Source organism: Monodon monoceros, unplaced genomic scaffold (genome assembly GCF_005190385.1).
Source record: "Monodon monoceros isolate NGI ecotype Baffin Bay Population unplaced genomic scaffold, NGI_Narwhal_1 Super_Scaffold_18, whole genome shotgun sequence".
Classification (NCBI taxonomy): Eukaryota; Metazoa; Chordata; class Mammalia; order Artiodactyla; family Monodontidae; genus Monodon; species Monodon monoceros.
In genome coordinates, this window is record NW_021703774.1 from 168163143 (window position 1) to 168177998 (window position 14856).

General features: G+C 53.8%; 2 protein-coding genes across 2 annotated transcripts in view; both read right to left on the bottom strand.

Moving 5' to 3' along the window:
• The window catches only part of PADI3 (peptidyl arginine deiminase 3), a 28559-nt gene extending 18743 nt beyond the window's left edge, over window positions 1–9816 (bottom strand). Inside the window, 3 exon segments of the mRNA XM_029229715.1 lie at window positions 327–393; window positions 2782–2962; window positions 9725–9816. Of these exon segments, the coding sequence (XP_029085548.1) occupies window positions 327–393; window positions 2782–2962; window positions 9725–9816 (340 nt within the window).
• Window positions 9817–12859: 3043 nt separating this feature from the next.
• Window positions 12860–14856, bottom strand: part of PADI1 (peptidyl arginine deiminase 1) — a 32937-nt gene continuing 30940 nt past the window's right edge. Inside the window, exon 16 of the mRNA XM_029229373.1 lies at window positions 12860–13945. Coding sequence (XP_029085206.1) covers window positions 13712–13945 — 234 coding nt within the window. The 3' untranslated portion in view covers window positions 12860–13711. The remainder of the gene's footprint in view (window positions 13946–14856) is intronic.

Genomic DNA, 14856 nt, shown 5'->3' on the forward strand with positions numbered 1-14856 from the left:
ACTGTACAGAAGTTTTCAATTTTAATACAGTCTAATTTATCAGTCTTGCCCCTAAAGTCCTGTGCTTTTGTTTTGCCTTGTTAAAGAAAACTTCTGACTGCTTTGATGTTGAAAAGATATTCTCTTCTAAAAGCTTTAAAATTCTGACTTTCACCTTGAGATTTTTAACCCATCCGGAATTTATTTTTGAGTATGGTATGAAGTAGGGCTCCAAGTTCATTGAGTTCATTCAGTGGGTCTGGGTTCTGGTCCTCTATTGGTTCCGTTGGTCTGTATTTAACCCTGCACCAATTTCACACTGCCATTGGCTGAGGCCCCGGACTTACCCACACAGGTGAGGTAGAGCACCGCATAGGCCAGAGGCTCTTGGCCGGAATGGTAGGAAATCTGAACCTGTAGAGAGATGGGCCCCAAGGTCAAGTTGGCTGAAGCCAAGAGCCCTGCCCCCAAAACACAGGTCTTGGGGGATCTGGCAAGGAGGGGAGGAGTTCCCAGGAAACTCTGTGCAGTAAAGTTGAGTTTATCAACCCAGCTCTTCCTTTAGCCTTCTCTGTGCCATTTATTTTTCCATGCCTCAGTTGGCCTATCTGTAAAATGGGAACAATTTGTGAGGGATTCCATGGAGACGTGTGTCCTGGTGCTGCCAATGACTACTGTGTGCTTTTCCAAAGAACAGGAGCTGGGGCTCCTGTTTTTGATCTCAGTTTTGCCATTCCTAAAATGAGGAGTTTGGACTGGGCAGGCTTTAGGGACACTCTCTTAACTCTGGGATTCAGACAGGCCTAGACTTGAGCCCAGCACCTCTGGGTTCTGTGACCTTGGCCGAGGCCCTTCACCTTTCTGAGCTACCTCAGTTTCCTCATCTGCAAAATGGGCTTTATATAGGTCCCTACCTCAGAGGATTGTAGTGCGGATTTGAAACGATCCATGTAAAAGTCTAACCTTATAGGAAATACCCAAGAAATACCAGCTATTGTTATTAGAGGGCAGGGGCTATGATGTAAGAGTCAGTGCAGAGTTCTGGAGTCAGATGTCCTGGGCTCAGATTCTGGATCCACCATGTGAGAATATCCTGGGAAAAGTTGTTGTCCTGTCTGGGCCTCAATTTGCTCAGCTGTAGAATGGGGATAATAATAGTTCCGTAGGACTGATTATAGGCTATGAGGATTGAAAAAGGAAAGCACGTGACGTTCTTGACACGGTGCTCACAGCACACGCCCAGCAACTGTCAGAGGTGAGGCTGAGGGTGGTGGTGCTGATAAAGCAATCCCAGGCTGATGTATCAAACCCCTCTGACCCACCGCCCTCCACTTGGACCTTCCCTTTTTGGCTCTGATGTTCTCAACTCGGCCAGAAGGTTCAGGATTTTATAGCGACCCTTCACCCCTCTGTCCTGGGAGCCTCTAAATCCTGCAGTTACTGACCCCTATGTGTCAAGCCCCAGCAATGATGCTCACCTCAGGCATAAAATTACCTGGATCCCGGGCAAAGGGGGGGAGGGGAAGTAGGGGACACTCTGATGACCCTCCTCAGTTCCTGCGGTCCTCGGTGTCAGGGAGCTCAGATTGGGGAGGTATCCACACAGCCTCTGGCTCAGTGCAGGGCACCCAGGAGCGGCCCCTCACAGGATGGCTGGTCCTCTTGCCCTGCCCCGGGGGCCTCTGTCCTGACTCTCACCAACTCCGCTACTTACTAATCATGTGGCTTCAGGTAAGCCACGCCCCTTCTTGGTCCTTGTCTGTAAAATGGGTTCATTCTGCCCCACCTGCCTCACGGAACTCCCTGGATAGGATAATTCAGACACATGGATGGTAAAGATGTGGGGGTGATGGAGGGAGCCTGTACCCAGGTGTCGAGCAGCTCTGACACCTGAATTCTAGCCTTCCCACTGATTGGCTATGTGGCTCCAGGACAGTTACTCTGAACCTTGGTGGCCCCACCTGTGAAATGGGGATCAGACCCTGCCTCTCAGGGCTGCTGTCGGGGCCGGGGGAGGTCACGGCTGCCCCAAGCTGGGCGCATGGTCAGTGCTCCTTAAAGGGCCAGTTTCCCAAAATATCGCCCCTGACATGGAGTGGGGACCTGCCACCCACACGACAAGGCCTGGTTCCCATCACCCCTTTAGGGGGCGTCCCCTGTGCCCTGTGTCGAGGGACACCCGACTTCTCCCACTTTTTAAATCCCCCCCTGCCATGGGGCCAGAACACTGCCTCCAGCTGGGTCTTGTTAAACTCAAACTTAATGGGCAGAGAGAGGAGAGGAAGGGGAGGCATCCGGCCTCTGAGAAGTGAATGGGGGTCAGGAAGGGAGTGGGTTAGGGGAAGGTGAGGCCCCTGGGGAAAGGGGTCTCCCCAGGCAGCGGCTTCCCTCCCCCATCTCTGCTTTCTCTCCCTCATTCAGAGTATCAGAGACCACGAGTCAACCCTCAGCCTACAGATAGGGAAACTGAGGCCCGACACAGAAGAACTAGGACAACTCCTCCCTTCACAAGGGGTCCTGGGAAGCAAGAGAAGGAGCAAAGGCTGGCTCCTGTTCAACACTAGGAGGAAGGTGCTATGATTATCCCCATTTTACAGTTGGGGAAACTGAGGCCCAGAGCAGTGATGTGACTCACCAGCAGACTCACAGTTTGTGTTTGTAAGTTGCAGAGCTGGCTGGCTCCAGGGCCAGGCACTTACCCACTGTGCTACCCTGCACTCTGGATAAAGAGAGGGCCCTGGGCCCTTGTGGAGTGAGATCACTGCCTCCCCATCACTCCCTCAGACCAAGGGACTTGCTTACGTGACTGTCGTTGAGGTCGTTGCTGGGAGAGTTCATGACCACGATGATCTGCAACCCCACATCAAAGCACCACCGCCCGGTGTCTGCATGTTCCCAGTCCCTCTCCACTCCGGGAGAGATGGAGATGTCCACGCTGGGGGTTCCGTAGACCTCAAACATCTCTGTTCCCTCAGGTACTGACCTGGGAAGAACAGGGAGCCACGGGAAGTGCTAGAGGGCAGCTCTTGTTCAGATGCTTGAGCTCTGGCTCAAACTCTTTCTTCCAGGAAGCCTTCACTGACTACCCCAGGCCTCTCAGATTCTCACAGCAAGCTCCTGGAAGTCAAGCCTGGACCTCACACACAGATAAACATTCTCACATTCTAAGGTTCTGACGTTTCCCTTGTGAGTTCTCCAGGCATTAATTGTAGGGTTAAAAATTCCACGCTGTTCTGTGGCCCTGGGGCCTCGTCCCCCACCCCAGCTAGTCTGTTCATCCTCTGATTGTCTGTGGGGTTCCTACTGCGCATGCTGCACCGCTGGGCTGAGGAAGACACACCCACTGCCCCCGAGCCTTGAGTCTGGCTAGGGAGCTGCGGACAGCACTGCCCAGGGCAACCAGATGCGATTCAGGGTGATGGGGTCAGGGGTCAGTGGGTCTCTCCCATGTAGGGAGAGACCACTGTGGGCCAGAGGAACCAGAAGGCTTCCTGGAGGAAGCAGCACACACATCCAGCTGGGAGATAACAGTAGCTGACTTTGGTTGAGCCCTTGCTAGGTGCCAGCCCTATTTGACTTTCTTTATGTGCCTTATGTCATGTAATCCACTCAAAAACCCCAGGAGGTAGCGACTATTATTGTCTCCCGTTTTACAGGCGGGAAACTGAGGTTAAAGTAAACTGTCCAAGGTCATGGAGCCAGTTAGTGGCAGGACTGGGGTCCTTCTGGCTCCTGAGTCCACATTCTTACCCAAGAGTAATAACAACAGTAATCATAACCCCCAGGGCTCCCACCCCCTGAACATTTACCATGGCAGGCTTGGCTGAGACTTTCCGAATATCAGCTCATCCAGTCCTCAGCACAGCCCCAGGAGGAGGGGATCATTACTCCCACTTAACATGGGGAAACTTGCCCCAGGAGGGGCAAGAGGCTTCCCCAAGCTTGCAGAGCTGGCCACAACCACTACCCAGGCCCTTTCCCTTCCCTGCCTCCATGGGGAAGAAAGCAGACCTCCTCCAAAGCACCCTCGTCACTCCTCTTCCAGCATGAGTCTGACACTTCTCAACACGCCTTTCCTTTAAAAAAAGAGAAATACCTGAAGCCTAAGTGTACTCCACCAGGCAGGTCCCACTCCTGGGCTTGGCCCTGCCAGGTATCCTCACCAGGTGGGAGGGGCTGACACACCTGTGTCTCCTTCCAAGCAGGGCTGCCAGATTTAATAAAATACGGAACACCCAGTCGGACTTGAATTTCAGATAAACAACAAACAATTGTTTTAGTATAAGTATGTCCCATGAAATATCTGGGATATACTTACACTAAAAAAGTATTCATTGTTCATCTGGATTTCAAATTTAACTAGGCATCCTGGGTTTTATCTGGCAACCCTACTCCCGAAGCTGTCATTTCCAGGGCTCTGTCCTATTGTGCCCTGGGTGTGTGAGAATCTAGATAGAGAGACATGGGGACACAGAGACAGCGACAAAGGGACATGAAAAGATATGGAGAGACAGAGAGACAGAGACTCATGGAGACAGACCCGGGTACGAAGGGCCCCCAGCATCCTCCCCCCAAACACAAGCTAGAGCGGAGCGCCTTGGGTGGTCCTCCTGGTACAAAGCCCACCCAGTTCCCAGGCCCCAGCCTCTGGTTTCGGGTATCTCAGCCCAGCTCCCCTGCACCTCCCTGGCCCGGGGCTTGTATGAGGCACCAGGGGACCCCTGATGAAGATAGAAGTGCCCCTGCCCAGGAGGGGCCCAAAGAAACTGAGAGCTTGGTAGTGCCAGGACCAAGATCAAGAGTCAGGGTCTAGCCTGGGCTGGGTTGCCCATCAGCCAGGTGACCTTGAACAAATCACCTAGCCTCCCCGGGCCCTGTTACCTCACCTGTAAAGTGGGATAATGACACCTACTGGGCCATCCTCACAGGCAATTGTGAGGCTCAAGCACGAAAATAGATGGGCAAGTCTTTTGGAAAACCACTGGCCCAGGACTGGGGAAGGGGTTACTAGGGTAAATTAGGGCACAGGAAATGGGTGGATAGGAGCAGCTTGAGAGGGTGTACTGGGGTGTCTGGGGAAGGCTTCCCGGAGGAAGGCAGGTAAACCGAGGACAAGGAAGAGACATATCTAAGGGGAAGGGGTTTCCACTGCAGAGCCTTAGGAGGTCAAGTGCAAACTCAGGCTGCAACGAGCTCGTTTTCATTTCACCCCTATGTAATGGGAAGCCAGCGATGGTTCCTGATTAGGAGAGGCAACACAGTGGAACCATGATGAGGTGGCTAAGCCTGTGGACTCTGGGTGCAGGAAGCCTGGGTTCAAATCCCAGCCCCACCACTCACTAGCTGTGTGACCTTGTGGAAGTGACTTGGCCTCCCTGTGCCTCAGTGTCTACATCTATAAAGTGGGGTGATGAGAAGACGAAAGGAGTGTGAGTAAACACTGGGGATGAGTAAAATTTGGAGGCACCTGAACCCATGCCCTCATTTCACTGCTGGGGAAACTGAGGCCCAGAAGAGGAGAGACTAGAAGACAGGGCCCTAGACTCCCAGTCTCGTACTCATGCTCCATCCTGCAGCCGTGTGTTAGGAAGATCAAAGGGGAGGCTTCTAGGCGGAGAGCCTGCGTCAGGTACAGGAGGATCTGGATTTCCCATTTCCTGGAGGACAGGGAAAGTGGCCAGAGGCTCACGAGGATGAAGTTCTTCCTCCAGCCAGGCCACCCTGAGCGCGGCATGCTGCTCTAGACAGTGTCCCCAGCCCAGTCCTGGGGGCACTTGTGGCTGGGGACCTCGTCCTCTCCCAACGAGTAGGACGGTCCAAGACCCTCCCCAGCCCTGAGCCCTTCTAGCCAGCCCAAGGGCCCAACTGATCCAGTAGTACAGCCAGCCTAGGAGCTGGTGCACAGTGGGGAAAACATGATGGGATGACCAACAGTTCTGGTTTGCCAGGGACTGAGGCATTTCCTGAGGTGCAGGACATTCCATGCTAAAACCTAGAAAGTCTTGGGCAAACTGGGACAGCTGGTCACCCTCACAGTGGTCAACTTCAGATCTAGCTCTTGAAAATGCAGATTCCAGAACGATAAGTTCTGCAGTCAGAGCTCCGGAACCTGCATTTTATTTTATTTTATTTTTTTAATTTAATTTTTTTTTTTTTGCGGTACGCGGGCCTCTCACTGTTGTGGCCTCTCCCGTTGTGGAGCACAGGTTCTGGACGCGCAGGCTCAGCGGCCATGGCTCACGGGCCCAGCCGCTCCGCGGCATGCGGGATCTTCCCGGACCGGGGCACGAACCCGTGTCCCCTGCATCGGCAGGTGGACTCTCAACCACTGCGCCACCAGGGAAGCCCATGGAACCTGCATTTTAAACCACACTGATGCCCAGTGAAGTCTGAGGACCATGGCTAAGGATGGACTGTCTCAGAAACAGTGCACCCTAGTCCCCCGGGAGTGTGGGCGTGACTCAATGCGAGCTCACGCGCTCCTGGGAATCAAGACAGGTCAGGTCTTCCTTTAGAGTCGTGCCACCCCTTCAATGGTGAGGATGATGGTGGCGACAAGGGTGATGAAGATGGCTCTCCTAGTCATAGGACGTCAGTACTATTTCCCCCACTTTACAGATAAGAAAACTGAGGCCCAGAGATGACAGGTGACTTGCTCAAAGTCACACAGCTGGTGAGTGACAGAGCCAGGACTCACAGCCAGTTCTGTCCCCACTCCCTTGCAAACCGAAACCCACTCTCTCCCTTCAAGGGCTCAGGGCCTCCACCTCTGGGAAAACAAAATCAGACATTTCAGAGCCATGAAATTGACAGCAAAGGTCTTTGTGGCTGAAAACAGGAAAGTTGACAAGCTGACCACCAAGGTCCCCAGCAAATTGGCCCATAGGAGCCGAGGAGACCAAGGTCCCAACAGCTCAGGCTCTGGGTACCAGCTGCCCCTCCCTCTTCAGTGAGGCTCCCAGATCCCCGACTGCACTGGCCTCACCAACAGAACACAACTCAGGAAGTCACTGCCCCTCCTTAATCCCACGTCTTCCTGCCCCTGGAAGATGGCGGTCACAAACACTTTTTACAAAGTTCAAGTAGTTAAGAGAGTTAAAGATGCGTCCACCTCCCAGAGCCCAGCTCTTTGCACAGGCAGGTTGGAGCTTTACAGCAAACAAAATCTGGTAGAGACAGAAGGGGAGGTGCTTTGTCAAATCAGGGAGGAGGCTCAGAGGCCTCCATGAGCAGAGCTTGAAATCCACTCTTCTACACCAACCTCCTCAGAGTACCTATGGGGAAACTGAGGCCCAGGAAGGAGCAGAAAGTTACTCAAGATGACATAGCAAAGGGTGAAAGAGCTAGGGCCAAAACTCAGGGTTCCTGGCCCCCAGTGCCCCAAGCCTTTTCTTTCTATTAGACCACCTCTGCTGAGCAAGGGGTGAGCTGTTTGCCCTTCCAGCTAGGGCAGCGGTTCTCAACCCTGGCTGCACATCCGATGCGTGTCTCAGCATACCTGTGTATTACCCTTCCTTACCCTCCTCCCTAAGAATCCCTATTCAGGGCCTTCCCTGGTGGCGCAGTGGTTGAGAGTCTGCCTGCCGATGCAGGGGACACGGGTTCGTGCCCCGGTCTGGGAAGATCCCACATGTCGCGGAGCGGCTGGGCCCCGTGAGCCATGGCCGCTGAGCCTGCGCGTCCGGAGCCTGTGCTCCACAACGGGAGAGGCCACAACAGTGAGAGGCCCGCGTACCGCAAAAAAAAAAAAAAGAATCCGTATTCAGGAAAGCAAAACCCCCTCACCAAGTCTGGGCCATCTCCAACTCAGTGGAAGGAAGGAAGACAGGGTTTAATCCACTAGTGATCAGAGAGCCCCAATGGTCTTGCTCATCCTGCAAGGCTCTGGTTGGTGCCCTTTCTCCAGGAAGCCTGCCCTGACTGCTCAGCCTGTGTTAATTTCTCTTTTCTCATTTCCTCCTTCTCCCAGAACAGCTCAGAGTTTGTTCCCCAGCCATCTTGTGGATGGCAGGTTTGGGGACGCTTGAGGCTGTCTAGAGACCCAGGAAGGATACTTAAAATGATGTTGATGGTGGTTATAATGGTAGCAGTTACCATAATCGAACGTTCACACGACAGCCATCGCCTATGTGCGCTACATGCACAATCTCATTCAATCGTCCCAATAGCCCTTTGAAGTGAAGGCCAAAGTGCTCGGGCTGCATCCTGGCTCTGCCTCTCCTCACTGGCTGTGTGACATGGGGCAAGTGACTTAGCCTCTCTGTGCCTCAGTTTCCTCATCTCTGCAATGGGGATGAAGACAGTACCCATCTCACAGAATGGCTGTGAGCATCAGTTAACATATGTTAAGCCTTTAGGGCAGTGACTGGTATGGAGCAGCCTCTGAGTATCATTGCTGATATTATGACGACCTTCATTCTATAGACGAAGAAAGAGCGACTTGAGAGATTAAGTGACTTTCCCAAGGCCAGACAGCTGCTAGATCACAGAGCCAGGACTGAGCCACCACGCCCAGTGCCCTCTCTTGTTGGCCCACAGTCTGAGCACCAAGGATTCCTAAATCACTGTATCTCCGAGCCGGAAGGGACTTTAGAATTAGTCCAGTCCCGTTCCCCTTGCAAGACAGGAATCCTTTCCACAGCACCCCTGCAAGGTGGTCCAGCCTCTGCTAGAACTGCAGGACAGGGTTCTCAGAGGGCAGGGACCACGCCTGCTTGCTCACCATTGTGTCCCCATGCCTGGCACGCAATAGACCCCCCCCCAAATACTTGATGAATATGTGAAAGAACAAACTAGGAGCTCTCCCCCATCCCCAATGTGGTCTGGTCATTGGAGGCCCGAGGGTCCCCCGTGTGAGGGTGCCAGAGGCTCCACCCCCCACCCTGTGACTGTCCCACCCACAGCTCCTTTGCAAACCCCAAAGTGGCCCATCTATCCACAACACCCCAGGATACTGCTGCCTTTGCCTCTCATGGCCCAAATCCTTCCTCTATCCTCTAGGAAGGTCTGCAGGGAAGGAACCAGCCCCCGGGCTTCCTGGGGCAGGTCAAACTAGAGACACATCTGCCCCATGGGCATGAGGAAGCCAGGGCACGAGGCAGCCGTGGGCACACAGCCCTGGAGGAGGTGGTGGTGCCAGCCGGCACAGGTACACCTCCTCCCTCATCACCCCTCTGTGGCTGCCACCTGCTTCAGGATCAGCTGAATCCCCTTCCCACTCCTCACTGCCCACCCACCCTCAACTGGGCTTTAGCTCCTCCTACTAGCTTGGAGGCCTTGCTCCAGACTTGGTTCCCTCCCATGACCAGCTCCTCACCCCCTGTCATCTAATGCCCTGGGACCAACCCCATCTCTGCTTCTAAGTTCACTCCAATTTTTAAAGTCTTAGTCTGAGACACTGGTTCTCAGCAGGGTGTGATTTTCCCTCCAGGGCACACTTGGCAACGTTCGGAGATGTTTTTGGTTGTCATACGTCGGGGTGTGCTACCAGCATCTAGTGAGTAGAAGCCTCTCTACCCCCATTCAGTCTCCCACACTTAACACCCCCTAGCGGGGGTTCTTTAAGAAGCCTGGCTGAGAAAGACGAGGACCCAAGCTTCCACGATTGGCAGCTATGCCAAGGCCAAGGCTCAGGAGAGGGCAGCCAAGTCAGGCCTGAGCCTTGAGGAAGCCCCACACAGCTCGCAAGGAGAGCCCAAGAGGTCAGCACCAGGGGCCTGCAAACCCCCAGGCTTCTGGCTCTTACCCATAAATGTCCACGAGGGTCTCCACGCCCGCCACACACATGGCACTGGTGGGATGCTCCAGGGACACTCGCAGGATCCTCTGCAGAGACATGCTAGCCTTGGGCTGGGCTTGGGCCACAAAACCCCTGGCATGTGGTTTAAAAGCCTTTGTTATACAGCGGAAACTAACACACCATTGTAAAGCAATTATACTCCAATAAAAATGTTAAAAAATAAATAAATAAATAAAAGCCCTTGGCCTTTCCCTTCCAGCCCAAGGTGCTAATTCATTGGCTCCAGTCCTGGAAGCCCAGCCCCTTCCCAGAGCCAAGAGCTCAGGATTGGCTGGAAGGAACCCAATATTTGCATATGAACCTGTTGCTCCCACCCAGGCGCAGAGAGAGTTAATTTCTCACTTTAAGGGGAGCAAGTAAGTACTTCGCCAAGGCACCAGGACCCTGGGGGGCGTGCAGAGATGCAGGGTATGGATCAGGGGACCTTCCTTGCTTTCCACACTCAGCCTCTTCACCCCTTTTTCTGCATTTTCAGAGATCATTGCTTTAGTGGGGAGTTTCTCTATCCTGATTTTGGAACTGATGAAAACGGAGATTCCCAGGCCCAGCCTCCAATTTGATAAGCAGCCTGGTGTCTGGAGTCTTTTTTTTTTTTTTTTTTACAAGCATCCCCATAGCATTTTGAGGAACGCCAACTTTTTTCTTAAGAGCATGGATTTTGCAGGCAGGACTGGATTTCAGCCCTGCCTCAATTACACCCTGACTGGGTGACCAGGGGCAAGTCACTTAATTGCTCTGTGCCTCACTTTTGGCATCTGAAAAATGGTTGTTATGAGGGTTAAAGGGGAAAACATGGGTAGAGCTCTAGTGTGGAGCTCAGTATTCTTTTATTATGGTTGTTTTTGTTATTGTTATTATTGTTAGATGCCTAAAGCCTCTGGAAGGAGTTAGTGATAAGGGTGAAAACCCTCTCTGGCCAGGAGGAGCTTAGAATGTCAGAGTAGGAAGGCTCACTCGTTAGGTGGGGAAACTGAGCCCAGAGGGGCATTCAGCCACCTGAAACAGAAAGAGCGAGGGCTCTGGGGAGAGGAGTCTCAGGTTTGGACCCAGGGACCACCAGGCACTAGCTGTGTGGCCTTGGGGGTTATGTCCCCTCCCTTGCAGCCTTGGTGTCCACATCCGTAGAAAATGTGGCTACTCACCAGCCCTGGCAGAGATAATGGTGGGACACACCCTGTCCAGCAAGGCTCAGAAGGTGCTGAATAGAGGTTTCCTCCCTCCTCCCCGGTGATGCTGACAATCTGAGGCAGGGTGAGGACCAATATCTGCTCCCCCGGAGTCCCCGGCTAGTGCATTCACACCAATTCAAGGATCTCAGCAAGACTCTAAGACTGGCACCCCTATATCCCAGGTTCTGGTAACGATGTTCTTCTCAAGGAGAGCTGCTGGGCTGCTGGATCCAGGGACAGCTTCACTTTTTTGGCTGTAAAACGGCTCGGGGGCTGACTCAGCTCTGGGTAAGAGTCAGAGTTCAGGAGGAAGCCTCAGGCAGGCTCCATAGCCTGTTTGTGGGCACAGCTGGGGAACAGATACAGAAGCAGGGGCATTCCTCTGGGCACTGGCCCACTGTGATGGCGACAGGATAGCCTCCAGCTCAGAGCCCTGGATCTCCCTTTGGAAGTAGACTCATGCTTTCACTTCTCCCCAGTTACCACATGCCGGCTTTTAGAAAGAGATTGGTGGTTCATTCAGACTAAAGTGTCCATGACTGATGGGCAGCAACTTTTTGCCTCTTAGTCCACAACAAATCTAAAATAAAGTGAATGAGTGAGTGAGGGAGTGTCAGGGGAGCCACCTGAGGCAGCACCAAGTGTGTAGGATGAGAGGGGTGATAATTTCGGGTCCCTGAAATCAGACCACTGAGGCTGGGTAGCTTGGTAGCTTTAGAGGCAGGAATTCGAGGGAATTACATTGGCCTGTGGCCCTGGGCACCAGTCCTGCTGGGGACTCTCCCACTCTGCCAATAGGGCCCAGCCTGCCTGCCCTCTGAGAGATGGAGGAGATAGACCAGGGAAGGGAGAGGAATGAAGAGATAGGACCCACCCTCCCCCGATAGCCATCTCAGCAGGGCAGGCGGCCTCACGGCAATAGGCGTGGGCCAGCCATCCTGCTGCGTCCGCCTGCCTGCCTGGCACTGGCCCTGGGGGCTCTCCCAGCTGGGTAGGAGCTGCCCATGGCCAGTGGAAGTTGAGCCAGGGAGCTGGTAGCATTGTGGGTGGAACTGAGAGCACCTCTCCCCCCGCTTCCCTCCCCTCCTCCCCACAGCCCAACGAACAGAAGCTAAGGAGGCAGCCACTTGAAGAAATGCATGTTGACATTTTTATTAATCAGAAAGGTGACCAGTCACCTGGAACATTCTCGGAGGGAACATCAGCAACCCCCCCCCCAAACAGCCCAGCAGCAATTCCAGAGCTCCCCACACTCAACGCCACTCCCCTCCCACCCGCAGCGCCTTCCCTGGGGAGCCCCAGCTGCACACCCTTGGCCGCCGAAAAGATCCCTTCTCCTCTTGGCTCGGTCTAAGGGGCATCATGATTATGAGCAGAAAGTGCACAGGCTAGACCAGGGGCTTGCAAACGGGGTTCCCCAGAACCTTCTGGAAGGGGAGGATCCTCGTAAACCAACCCCGCCACCTTAAACCAGAACAGTTCCGTTTTCATCAGTTTCACATGCTGGGTCTCCGTGGTAGCCTCTGATGGCTAAGTGTTCCACAGCTAATAGAGTTTAAGGGCAGATGGCTCAATCTAAATCTCACTGAGAGCCAGGGAGAAAACCCAGAAGGTAGAGGCCCAGAGGCTGTGGGAGAGGAAGGCCGGCTGGTTCCCTCCTGCCCACGCTTGTCTGGGGCAGGGGCCACCTCTCGCCCTGCACCGGCCAAGCCAGCTTGCCTGTGCATGTCCCGGTGACCTCACCTGGGCCCAGGCTATTAAATTCCCGTGGCAGCTCTGCCTTGCCTTCTGTGGGAGGGGACACAGGCCTGCCACAGGGCTTTACTCACAGGTGAAACCCAAGCTACATGCAGGGTCTCTGAGTTGCTGAGAGAGACTGGGAGAGCCTTCCCTCCCACTGCCGGCAGAACAAAGGGGAATAATGAAAGACCATTAAAGGAAATTAAACCCCACCCTCAAAGATAACCTAATGACCCCCCACTGGCTTCTAACATCTAGGCCCCCTCTCCTTGCTGCATCTGGAACAGCCAGACCCCATCACATCCAGAGTCCAAAACTTAAAGCCTGGGAGGCCTAGGGTGCAGAGGCCAGGTCCCAGGTTTTATCCCCGTGCCTCAGCCTCCTCTGCCATCCTGGCCTCCTCGCCTCCTGCCCAGCCTTCCTCCGTGCGCCCTCCTCGGGCCTCACTTTGGCCTCTCAGCGTTTGCGAGCCGGAAGCAGCCAGCACGCGTAATTAAAGGCTTTCCAAACAGGTAACAGGCACCCTTCTGAGGAGGGAGTCAGGTATTAAAGGGGGGTTGTTGCTTTTTCTTTTTAAAACAGTAAAGCAATTATACTCTAGTAAAGATGTTTAAAAAAAAAAAAAGAAACAGGCCATCAGATGCTGAGTTTTCCTGCCCTTATTCGCCTACATAAATATGGCTGAGGAGTGCTAGGAGATCACAGCCTGGGGGCCCCCTGAAGGAGAAGATAGCCAGAAAAGGAAAAAGGGGACCCAAATCCCCCTTCCTGGTCTTACAAGAGCCACCGGTGGCCTAGACCCAGGGCTCTCACCCCAGGCCCCAGGCCCTGTAGGCCACGCCAGAGGTGAGGATGTGCGGTGTCCATCCCTGTATCCTGGTACCCACGGTGACCAGCACACTTGCGGGCACACAGGGGGAAGCGTCCAAGGCTCCCCCAAGAGGATGGAGGCCAGGTGGAGGTTCCTTATCCTGGTGGAATTCCCTGGCAGGTGGGGAGAGAGGATGGCGTGTGGGGAGCAGGCTCAGGGCACCATGTGCCACCACTTGAAGGGAAAGGGCTTCCGGCGCACGTTGGTGCCGCAGTGGATCTCTCCACACAGCTCGTGGTAGGACAAGTAGTCGTCGATGAAGGTACAGCAGAGGCCCAGAGGCTCCAAAAGGGACCGTACCTTCTCCTCCAAGCAGCAGCATCCGTTGATTATGGGCCCGTAGGGTTTGGGGATGCCCAGGTACTTGCCTAAGACCACCATGTTCACCTGTAGAAGAGACAAGGCAAGAAAGAGACCCGGTTAGCTGGGGATGCTCTACACCTGCGGCCCCTTCTGGGTTCTGGCTCTGGCGGACCCATCCCCAGGGCCTGTCCCATCTTTGCCAGCATCTCCGGGCCACTAAGGCTGGCACTCGCTCAAGAACTAAGGTCTATGGAAGCAGAAAAGACATAGATCCGTAGTTGGAAGAGAGGATTAATAACAGGCAGGGCTGCCAGTAACATACATGGGAACTTCATATAAATAAAAGTCACCCCTTCCTCCAACACTTTCCTCCACCTATCAGAAAAGTAGATTATAATGACTTCGTTAGAACAAGATTTTACCGTTATCTGCCAAAAACTTGTACAGCAAATGTATCCATCTACAAGGTCCACGGTGTGAATGTCACAGGTGTGGTGCATTTATTTGTGCAGTACACACCAAGCTCAACCGTTCCTGGAAGCCCTGATAATTGTTACCGTTTATTGAGCATCTTCTACGTGCCAGATATCGCATCCGTAAACCTCACAGCCTCCCTCCGAGGCCATAGCGTGGACCGGTTAAGTAATATAATTAAGGCCACACAGCCAGAGAACAGGGAGACTGAAATTTGACTCAGGTCTGACTCATGCCAAAACTCGTGCTCTTTCTACTCTGCCAGAGTGTAGCACTGTGGCTGCCTGGGGTGCTAAGGAGTTGGGGCAAGGGGCTGGGAGTCCTTGGGGGCACCTGGGTTTATCTCCAATGACACTTCTGCTTCCCTGGCTGGGGGACCTGGCAGGGGGCCCTAACACCAGGGAAGGGAAGTCTGCCCAGTGCAGGGTATGGAGGCTTCTTAGAGGTAACTTCTGGCCCAGTAGATGGCCAGAGGAGCTGTCCTTGGTGTTCAGAGGGGACACTCTGACTCACTGGGTCAT